The sequence below is a fragment of the Dipodomys merriami genome, unplaced genomic scaffold, assembly GCF_024711535.1.
Source record: "Dipodomys merriami isolate MVZ:Mamm:240054 unplaced genomic scaffold, mDipMer1.0.p SCAF_34, whole genome shotgun sequence".
In the NCBI taxonomy this organism is placed as follows: Eukaryota; Metazoa; Chordata; class Mammalia; order Rodentia; family Heteromyidae; genus Dipodomys; species Dipodomys merriami.
The window spans coordinates 561744-572990 of record NW_027204937.1 but is presented as its reverse complement, the minus strand read 5'-3'; the positions used below and the strand labels follow the sequence as shown (position 1 = coordinate 572990).

Genomic DNA, 11247 nt, shown 5'->3' with positions numbered 1-11247 from the left:
TACTATCATTCCATTGTACTGCCATACCACACCCCATCATACGACACACTATCAAAGCATACACCATCACACCACCACACCGTCATACCATACAATGTCATACTGCATACTGTCACACCCCACACCATCACACCACATGCTATCACACCATGCTCTCTCACACCATCATCACACCTTACACCATCACAGGACACACCATCCGCTGTCTCACCACACACCACCGCACTGTCACACAGCTGTGTGGTTGTGGCTGCTGGCTCACAGGCATGCCGCCTCGTTCACCCTGCCCTGAGAGCATGGGTGTTCCACAGAAAATAACTTGCAGGTAAATAAAGGTGACTCTTGCCATGTTGACAGGGATTTTATTTCAGGCCTGGAGCAGGCCTTCTCTGATGGGGTCACAGGTGCCCCACCTTGGCCAGTAGAGCACAGGAACAGGCTGCACCTCCCCTCACCATGACCTGAGAACAAGCAAGAACACTTGCCTTGGGTCACATCAGTACAGAGGAGGAGCTGAGCACGGCCACTGCAGAGGTAGAAATGGCCCGGGGAGAGGAGGGTGTGATTTAGGGGGAACAGGCCCTTTTGGACATACTAGGGCATCTCCCTCCCTTGGTGGGGGCCCACCCTCCATGCAGAGGCCCAGCCCAGGTAAAGGGCTCCACTCTGAGGCAGTCAGGACAGAATGCTGAGTGTGCAGACCTGTTATGGGTCAGCAGCACCAGGCCCAGCTCAGGGCTGGCTGCCCAGGGCTTTGCCCAGCTCCACAGGAAGCAGGGGGACTGGAAGGCCATGGACAGTGACAGCAAGACCTGCACCAGCTGCTCAGGCTCTTTGACCCCTCAATGACCCCAGGCATATGTGGTTGTCACTCTGTTCCCCTGGAGTGTCAGCCCTTTTCTTCCCATCTCTGCTTCTGCTCTGCAAGGTCCCTGGGTGGTAAGTCCTTTAAGCTCCATGGCCACATGGAGAATTCATGTCTCTTTCCTCCTGCAGTCCCCAGCTGAGTACCTAGGACATGGCCAAAGCTCAGCAAATGCCCTTTGAAACAAACAGAATCAGGCTGGTCAGCTTAATTTCCTGCTCCTAGGCCAGCCAGTGGCCTCAGGGAAGCTGTGATGTTGTCCTGGAGCCTTCTTGCCTGGCTTTGAGATATCTGTGGGTCACCGAGAAATTTTAACATTCAGTCAAGTTCTGGTGGCTCAGGCATGTAATCGTAACTACTTAGAAGGTTGACATCTGAGGATCGAGGTTCAAAGCCAGTCTGGGAAGACAAATCCATGAGACTCTTATCTCCAATTAACCAGAAAAATACTAGTGTGGAGGTGTGGCTCAAGTAGTAGCTGTGACTGAAAAATCCAAATGAGAGCACAAGATTCTGAAATCAATCTCTGGTACCAGCAAATAAAAAAGAAAGATGATAGAAGGAATGAAGGAAGAAAGGAGGGAAGGAAGGAGGGAAGGAAGGAAGGAAGGAAGGAAGGAAGGAAGGAAGGAAGGAAGGAAGGAAGGAAGGAAGGGAGGAAGGAAGGGAGGAAGGGAGGGAGGGAGGGAGGGAGGAAAAATGTGAGCACGGTGCTAGTAGCTCATACCCATAATCTTAGAAACTCAGGAGACTGAGATCTGAGGATCCTAGTTCAAGTCCAGCCCAGGTAGGGAAGTCCATGAGGAGGGGCTGGGAAGGTGGCTCAATGGTAAAGTGCTTGCCTTGCATGCATGAGGCCCTGGGTTCAATTCCTCAGCACCACATAAGCAAAAAGAAAAAAGCCGGAAGTGGCTCTGTGGCTCAAGTGGTAGAGCACTAGCCTTGAGCTGAATTGCTGAGGGACAGCGCCCAGGCCCAGAGTTCAGGCCCCACAACCGGACCCAAAAAAAAAAAAAAAAAAGTCCATGAGGCTCTTAAATCCAATTAACCACCAGAAAACTTCAAGTGGAGCTGTGGCTCAAAGTGGTAGAGCAATAGAACTGGGACAGTGCCCAAGCCCGAGCTCAAGCCAGGAGACAGACAAAAGAAAAAAGAAATGTGAACGCTGGAGAGTCAAGGGGCTGTGAGTATAAAAGTTGGGAACTCAAGGGGGTGGCATTGTCTGGTGTGCTCTTCACATACGCAGGTGCCACCAACTCTGGGGCTCCAGAATTCTGGAGACTGAGGTGAGTAAGGCTGAGATGGCACCATAGAGAGCAGGACAGGAAGCAAGCCACAGTGAGAAATGTGCCTGCCCCAAGGGAACTTAAGAAATGAGGACTCCCTTATGCTAGGAAGGTGGGGTATCAGTAAGGCCTCCAGAGTTATTTCTGCAACCATTGGATAAATGACCCTGAAGTCATCCTGATAGAGAAGGGCAGCTAGGCCAGGGCATGGACAGCAGAATAAGGATAGAATGTTGTAGAATGAGTGTGTGGATTGGGGGACGGGGTTGTCCAAGTGTGAAGCTGAGAGTCTGCAGAGGTCAGTCATGCATCCCACTAGAGGATCATGGGAGCCCCTGAAGGGACAGGACCAGGAGGAAATGCAGTCAGCTCTGAGTGGGATGGATCACACCACCCACCATGGGACTGAAACTGATTAAGAAGGAAACCTTCAAGCAGGGCCAGGGCCCTGGGTAGCACCACAGAGAAGTCCTGTCAGAGACCATCTTTGGGGAGACTGGAAAGGGTTTCTGAGAATCCAGCTGCTGAAAATCTCAACAAATCTCACAGGATCTTCAAGCAGGAAGAATCTGGAAGAGCCATGGTCCCCTGAGAGTCCTCATATCCATCCTTGAATTCCTTCACAGTTCTCAGAACATTCCAGCCCATTGTCTGTCTCCTTTGACCCTCCATCCAGTCCCACTTGGCAGATAGGGAAACTGAGGCCCTGTCAGGTCACTTAGGGTTAGCAGAGCTGCCAGGCTGGAAACAGGGGAGCAGAGTCACATCAGCCCCGAGTGTCAAGCTCGAAGCCCAGCTCCTTGTCCGGGAGGGGGTCCTCGGGGATGTCTGGCAGCCCATAGTACAAGTCTTCCTCTTCCTCCTCAGGCTCATCGGGGCTTGTATCTGCAGAATCCTTCCTCTTTTCCTTTGCCTTCAGAGATGGCTGCAAGATTTGGGGTTGGGCTGCATCCTGATCCTGCTTCTCCAGGGCTGTGTCATCCAGTGTGGGGATGTCATCAATTAGGGCAAAGTCGTGGAAGGGGTCCAGTGGGCCCTTTTGAGCCTGCGGCTTCTGCGGCCAAGAGTGTAGCTCCTCCCTGTCAGCTGGAGATGAGTTAGGGCTGCTGCCTTCACTGGAGTCCATGTCCAGCTCATCTTGGAAGGAAGCCAAGGGTGCAGGGGCCAAGGGACAGGCTGAGGGGCTGCAGGGGCAAAAAACAAGTAGGTCAAGAGTCGCCCTGAGTCAGATCACCTGGGTCCTGATCATAGCCACCAGTTGCAAGTTCTGAGAAGTGAAAGTTCACCTCTCTGAGCCTCAGTTTCCTCCTCTGGAAAGTGAGGAGAAATAGTACACACTGCTGAGCCTGTTCTGAGAGTCATAGCTGATAACAATGTGTAAAGCACATTGCGCAATGCCCGGATTGTGGTAGATGCTCAAGAAACAGGGCTGTTAGATTACTGTGCAGACTACACCTCCAGTCATCCATATCTCCAGCCATCCCTCTTCTCCTCTGGTCCCTCATAACACTTGTCACCCCAAGAGTCCCTCTGTTATCTCCTTTGCTTGCCCCACAAGACAAGATAGAGTTCTGGAAGCATGGAGGCCAGGCAAGCCTAGAAGGGAGCTTGTGCCAGGTTCTAACAGTGGAATGCGTAAACAAGTGGATGAGTCAGGAGCTCAGTCACAAGCAAGCAGACACAGGCGTGCAGGGGGACAGCCTGGCCTGTGGTCACTGGGAGGTTGACAGCAGTGGACTCACGTCCTCTGCTTCCTTGTCCTCCAGCACTCATGACAAACACCCAGAGAAAGCAAGGACCTTCTGTGTGCCGGGCATCAGAAATGTATTACTCCAAGCTTCACAACACAGCTGGGTATGTGGGAATGACTATTCCGTTAGGGAAACTGAGGCTCCAGAGAGTAAGAGAATTGCCAAATTGACAGAGCCATAGAGCTGGTTTTGCAGCCAGGCCCGTCTGACACAGTCTGCTCATGTATTTGCCGCTGATGTCCTGTCTCCATCCCCTGCTGTCTGCTCCTCACTCCCAAGTGCCCCCCACCCTGGGTGACCCCACAGACCCCACCCCCTCCTGTGCACACTCGCCTGCTCTGAGATGGGGTTCCTTCTTGCTCGTTCTCATCCAAACTCCTGTGGACAACAACAGAAGCCTCCACCCAGCTCTGAGCATCGTGAGAGCCACCATCTCCTCCACCGCTGGCTTCCGACTTCAGCTCAGGGGTCAGCAGCGGGCGGGGGTCCTCGCTGTAACCCATGACCTTCATCTGGATGTGGCTGAAGTTGGGCAGGCTCTGGTCATAGGCGGCTTCCTCCCACAGCCTGACATAGGGGGGCTGGGGGCTGAGGGCCCAGAGAGGGAGATATGAGGAGAGACAGACAGACAGACCAACAGAGAGAACAGGCAGGTGGGCAATGATCCACTCAGCAATCCTCCAGGTCATTACCTAGATTGTGTGCTCTGGGCATGAGATCCCACAGATCTCACCAAGAGCCCCCAGGGGATCTCCCTGTACCCATTCATGGATGACAAGGCTGAGACCTCACACTGTGAGGAAATTAAGTGGCAGAGGTGGGACCCAACCGCAAGTCTGACTCTCAGTCCTGTGTTCCCTTCACTTGATGTCTCAAAGGGACCCACAGAGTATGAGGGCAAAATGGAGACCAGTCCCATGGAGGTGCATGGGGTCCCAGACTCCTAAGCAACCCTTTCTCTAAGCCAAGGCTCCAGGCAATCGTGGTCATTTCCCTTGTAAGTATGGGCCACAGTGGTAGCTCATTAATTATTGTGGGCTCCTGGCCTACCAGACTCTGGTAGTAAGCTCCTCTGATCCTCCCTGATGCAGGAGGCCCAGTGTGGAGACCTTGCCTTAGGGTCTGAAACTGGCCTGCAAGCACAGTACACCACCCTCAGCTGCTAGTGCAGAGCCCAGTGTCCTATTCTCTATAACTATGCTACAGCCTGCAGAAGATGAGGGTCAGAGACAAGCTGCCCTGCAGGAACAGAAGAGGCTAGAACTCCCAGGTGACAGGAAAACCCAGGATGGCCCTAGCCCCAGCTTGGAGTTGGACAGCCTTTCTCAGAAGATGTCCACTGCATTGCTACTCCACATTGTCCAGTCTCTCTCTGTCAGAGGCAGAACATGACGGTGCTCTCAGCTTCCCCTAGCCAAGTAGAGTATCTCTGAACCCCACCCACCTGAGGCCTCAGGGACACAGCCAGAGGTCAGTGGAGGCCAGGTGCCTCAGAACCACGTCAGGCCTGAGTTCAGGCTCCATGTCTATCCATCACTCCCCATGAGATTTGGGGCTGGCGACTCTATTTCTCTGAGTCTCAGATTCTGTACAATGGGAATAATAATACTTAGTTCCCAGAACCAAGAATGAGAAACAGCCCATAATGTGTAATAGGTTGTTCTCAGGAAATGGAGAGGCAAAGTGAAACCTGGGTCATGAGAGAAAATAGAAGATACTGCTCCCCCACTGGACTGGACACTTTCCCCTCTCCTTCCTTCATTCTCCGCCTGATGGGAGGCTGGGACGAGGCCCCCCCTGCACTCACCTCTTCAAGTCAGACAGTCTGCTCTCCAGCAGGCCTAGTGCCTTCGGGGACAGGGCGCCTTGGAAGTCAGAGTCAGCAGGCACAAAGGCAACCTGCAGAGACAAAGGGAGACAACCTGTGCATCTGAACACAGCTGCTTCCACACAGCCCAGAGCCTCGGTAGACCTCCCTGGGTGCCCAGGAAAAGAAGCTGGACTTGGCTGGGGTCCATTTGACAAGCAGATGCTGTTCAGAGCATGGCTCCAATGGTGGGCTGTGGCTGTCCCAGACCTGCTCTGTGCACTCACTCTCTCCACCACTAGGGGCAGCAACGAGTGAGAGACCATTTGCCCTAGAACTCAAGTCTCATCATTCATTTCCCAGAGGTCTCATCCCAAACGTGACATGCAGAAGGCCCTTCATTCTAGGCAGTGAATGAGTGGAAAGCAGGTTCCTGTGCTTGGTGGTGCAGAGAATGCAGAAACAGAAAAGTGGATGGAGCAGTGGTTTCCATAGCCCATTCCTAAACTCTCAGGATGCAGCCATCTCTATATGTCCAGCTCCAGTGGCTGAGCAGTGGGGGATGCAGAGGGAGAGAAGTCATGAAGGAGGCAGTGGGACTGGTCAGAAGGAGACTATGCTTTAGGAGAATGGGTGAGGCTCCCTCTGCCAGGTCCTTGCTGTTGGCCCAAGACAGTCACCCCTCTGCCCAGAGCCTCTCTCAGTTCTTCTGGGCCGTGGGGCTGGCCTTGCCCATTGGTACTCAGAGCACCATCATCATGCACCACAGAAACCCACATGCCCATTGACATAAGATGACCAAACAAAAAATGAACACATAGAGTACCATACCAGGATCCCTTGTAGCCAGCTGGTTCTGACCTTCAGAGAAGTTGTTTCTTTACCCCAATTAGCTCATGACTCAGACATTACCATTATCATCACTACCAACACCATCATCATCACCATGACCAACATAATCACTACAGCCATCAATACCGTCACCATTATAACCTCCATCACCGTCTTTATCACCACCATCACTACCATCACCACCATCACCTCTATCACAATCACCATCATCACCACCACCACCTCCACTATCATCATAACCACCATCAACTCTATCACCATAACTACTATCACCACCACCAAAAAACAATACTACCACCATCACTATAATCATCACTACCACTTAGAAGACCATTACCATCATTACCATCACCTCCATCAGCAGCAGGACTAACATTGCCATCAACCACCATCACCACTGCCTCCATCACCACTGTCACCGGGACTGCCATCACTATCCTCAACTTCATCATCACCCTCTCCATCACCATCACCACCACCACCTCCATCCTCGTCCTAACCACCATCACCACTACCACTGCCACCACCAACACTACCATTATCACTATGATTACTAACATCACCACCATCATCATCACATCACACTGCAATCATCAAGGTCATAGGCATTTCTGTGAAATCCTGGAGGAGACAGAGAGAAGGTAACATTGGAACACAAGTCCTTGTTCTAAGGGAAGAGGGTGGACAGGCAGAATTGAAGCTGGAGGGGGGAGAGCAGGACATGGAGACCCTCAGATTATCAGACTAAGGGGCTCAGCCTCTATTCAGAGCATGAAGGTATCTGGCATTCTTGGCAGGAGCACTGCGCAGTCACATTCATGTTTGGGCAGAACTTGGGCAGCTGCCAGAGGGAGGAAGTAGGGAGGAGGAAGGCTATGGAAAACACAGACCCCTCAACCACCTGCTGTGGTCCAGGGCTCTGGCAGAGCAGGCAGGAACAAGGAGTGGGGGCCTCAGACGCAGCTCTCCCTTCCAGTCCTTCCTCTTCTCCCTGCTCCAGCTCAGCTGCCAGACTCCACATCCCCACCCACTAGCTCTGCCCTCATTCCATTCCTCATCCTTGGGCAGGAGAATGCTGGCTCTCACTGACTATGCTTTACCATAATAAATCAACACAGGCGACCAGCTGGAGCTGGCCCAGCCACCACAGCCATGCCACACGGAGGGGACTGGATGGCTCCTCAGTTCCTGCAGCCTTGGGTTCAAATCCTGACATCATGTTTCCCACCTACAGAGCATCAGTCTCACAGCAACTCTGTTGCTTCTGGACATCAGCCTGACTACTTTCTCACTCAGCATGGCTGCTCCCTTTCCTTCATCCATCAACTGAAGGGGAAGCTCCAGCTTCCTTCCGTGGCAGCTCAGCCCATTCCTCTCTGTCTGTACTTGCTCCCCTGCCTGCCAGCCAGCAGCCACGCTGACCCATTGACCTCATTCTCTTATCACCGCTTTGCTCATGCCCTTCTTCTGCCTGGAGGAATTCTTATTTAAAACCCCAGATCACTGTCTCTGTGAAAGTTACTTCTTTCTTATAGACAGATAACTCTCTCCCCCACCCAGGCCCCCAGCTACTCAAAAGCAGGGAGAGCTTGATTTATGTTTGCATTGGCTCTCTCCACCCTCATATCCTACTTAACGATTATATCTCAGTCAACCCAGAAAATTCCTATACACTGAAGCATTCTGTGGGCCATGTACCAAGAGCCCAGGAAGAAGCCAAGGGAATGAGCCTGGAGGGCCGCAGTGGCCCGGCTGTCCTCATCCTCATGTGTCTCCCTGGTTTAAAACACTGTTTCTTCATTTTTCATTGGGATAAACTTTATTTTTTGTACCAACACTGTGGTTTGAACTCAGGGCATGGGCACTGTCCCTTAGCTTTATTCACTCAGGGCTGCTTCTCTACTAGTTGAGCCACAGCTCCACTTTTGGATTTTTGGTGGTTAACTGAAGATATGAGTCTCATGGAATTTCTTGCTCTGTCTGGCTTCAAACCTAGATCCTCAAATCTCTACCTCCTGAGTAGCTTAGTTTACAGGTGGGCGCTACCAGAGCCTGGCCCATTGGGATCAACAGAGGCTCTAAAACTCCCCTTCCCCCGCCCCCCATTTCCAGGCCCTGCCCAGCACAAGCCCTAAGAACAGGCCTTCACTCTCTTCATACCAGATAAAAATGATAGGTCCTCCCATACACCTAAGCCTCCAGTGCTTCCTCACACTTAACCTTGGAAGGCACAAGGTCAAGGTCATCAAGAATTTGAATCTGGGCCTGTGGGTTTCCACTTAGCACGCTTTTTCCACAGCCAAACATATGTGAGTCTATCCACAGTTACTCATTAATACCCAGTAGTATTCCTCCCCCCACTACCACCAGTCCTCTGCCCACCAACCCCAGGAAGGAGCTACCCACTCATCTCTCCACTCATCCTCCTCTCCCAGGGCCCAGCCTCCTCCCCAGGAAAAAGATGATGATGACAGTGATGACGTGCAGACAGGCACTGGCTGGCTCCAAGGGCCTCTCCTCCTGGTGACCTCTGCTCAGGGCATTGTACAGACAGAGGCAAGTTGACTGTAAACTGCCCAGTAAATAGCTATAAACCAGTGCAGACTGCCCTAGCTCTGGACACACCCAGCCCAGGGCAGGCCCATGGAGAGGGCAGGGCTGGCACCCAGCAAAAGCCAGGCCCCAGCCTCCACCTGCTCCTCTGAGTTCCTGAGCACAGCCACCCAGTGGTAGGAGAGAAAGGGGTCCTCCACATCACACTCTGCAGATGCGCCCCACATTTGCACCCCATCTTCTAGACTCACTGAGGAATCCTCCTATAGCAAAGAGGAAGCTGATGGGCAGAGAGGAGAGGGACTAGAGCCAAGTCTCCCAGGCAGTTAGAGAAAAAAACACAAGTTGGATCCATCTTCCCTGAGCCTGCCTGTTTGAGCAGCTGTTTGTCCTGGAAAGAGTCACCCAACCTCTCTGGACATTAAAGGTTTAAAACTCCTGACATGCCCATCCACAGGGGTCAATGATCTAGAGAGGATCTAGAATTATGATAACAGCTGTCCTTTACCCAACCCCCCCCCTCCGGCCCCCACAAAATTCCAGATGGGCCATCTTCCACCGCTTCTGTGATCACAGAGTGGAGAACTGGGGACCCATTTGAGTGGATGAATACACTGAAGTTCAGAAAGACAAAAGTCACACACAGAGTTGGGGAGAGAGCCAGAACCAGAACACGGAACTTCCAAACCAGGCCACCTCCCAATCACAAAGTCCCTCCTGAGACTAGGAAGAGATTAAGACTCTGAAATAGAAAACCCTTGTGTCTTCAAGTTATACCTGACCCACCCAGACCTCTCTGGAGCTCTAGGACATGGAGTGGAGCACTCAAGCTGGAGGACTACCCTTTAAGCTACCCATATCTAAGCTCCCATCCGAACTTGGCTACTTAGCCATGGAACACCGCCCCTCAGAGCCTTCAGCCACTTGACTCGGAAAGCAGCTAAGAGAAGGCCCGAGAGAGCTCAGGGTGAGGAGGGCTGGGCCACAGGAAATAAGCACCAGCTGACTGGCCAGGAACATAGATCAGGCTCTGGGTTTCATCAGAACCCCCTGTGATATCTGGGTCAGGGTCCAGACCCAGAGTGCTTCTGTCAGCCCTAACACTGAGAGCTGGATGGAGGGGTGATCAGATGCTCAGGAGCACAGAGAAGAAATCAAGGAGTGTCAGAGGGAAGACAAGATGATTGGAGGGTGGAGATGGTATGTAGGCTAGAGGCCCAGCCACCTGTTCATTGACCCCAGACCCCACACCTACCTTGGGGTAGCACTGGCACATGCTCCAGATGATGCCCCCGATCACCATGATGCTGCCCATGGCATAGAAGGTGCCATAGACCTGGGGCCGGTCGTGGCTCATGAGGAACGTGCCGAGGGACAGCAGGAAAAGCCCCAGCACAATGAAGCCAATGCGGAAGGTCTTCTCGTCGGCCATGGCTGCCTGGCCAGGCCCTGGCCTGTGTAACCCCAAGCAGAATGGGCACCAGACACCCTGCACAAACAGGGCACAGGCTCACCCAGGGAGGGACGGAACTCCGGGGTCACCACGGATTGAGCTGAAAGTCAGAGGAAGGGCAGGCTCCCTTCAGGTCCTGTTGTAGTCCGGGGACCCACCAGTGAGGCAGGGCTGGAGGTGACGCGCTTCAGTGGGCCCGTGGGCCCAGCCATCCACCTTCACTCCTCACACGTTCACCTTCCCTCTGGGCCCAGTGGCCTGACGTGTGTGTGAATCTGAGTGCAGAGACGAGGGGAGGGACAGGGGGAGGTCACAGGGCTGGGCCCCTGCCAACGCTTTGACATCACCTCATTTGCCTAGTGTGGAACTGAGCTGGGCGACAGGTGACTCCACACCTTCCAAGAGAAGCAGGTAGAAATCTGCAGCCCAAAGAAGTTAGAGCTGCTAGAGGGCTCCAGGAGCCCAGGCTAGCATTTTAGAGTCCTGGAGAAACCTACAGTCTCCAAGACAAGCGTCCATCTGGCTGGGGCTCAGAAAGAATGCTTCCTATCAGCTACCAGTGACTATCTGGGACATGTTGCAGCTACCCATTTATTTAAGGGGAACTTTAGAAGGCAGGTACCACATTTCCACTTTACAGATGAGGACGTGGAACCTGCTGAAAGTCACAGCTAAGTGTG

The 11247-nt window shown here is 52.8% G+C and overlaps 1 protein-coding gene across 1 annotated transcript; it reads right to left on the bottom strand.

Moving 5' to 3' along the window:
- Positions 1-355: 355 nt before the first annotated feature.
- On the bottom strand, positions 356-10904 carry Bsnd (barttin CLCNK type accessory subunit beta). Its single transcript, XM_069987133.1, has 4 exons — positions 10370-10904; positions 5710-5801; positions 4236-4490; positions 356-3335 (listed from the first exon to the last, which is right to left on the bottom strand). The coding sequence occupies exons 1-4, from the start codon at positions 10544-10546 to the stop codon at positions 2918-2920; spliced, it is 942 nt and encodes a 313-aa protein (XP_069843234.1). The 5' UTR covers positions 10547-10904; the 3' UTR covers positions 356-2917.
- Between the last annotated feature and the right edge of the window lie 343 nt (positions 10905-11247).

What these genes read in the sequence shown, in the direction of transcription:
- Bsnd (XM_069987133.1), bottom strand. Translation starts at nt 10,546, where the DNA reads ATGGCCGACGAGAAGACCTTCCGCATTGGCTTCATTGTGCTGGGGCTT. An exon ending in AGACTGTCTGACTTGAAGAG is followed by an intron (nt 4,491 to 5,709) that starts GTGAGTGCAGGG and finishes CTGGGCCCTCAG; the next exon opens with CCCCCAGCCCCCCTATGTCA. An exon ending in GGAACCCCATCTCAGAGCAG is followed by an intron (nt 3,336 to 4,235) that starts GCGAGTGTGCAC and finishes TTGCCCCTGCAG; the next exon opens with CCCCTCAGCCTGTCCCTTGG.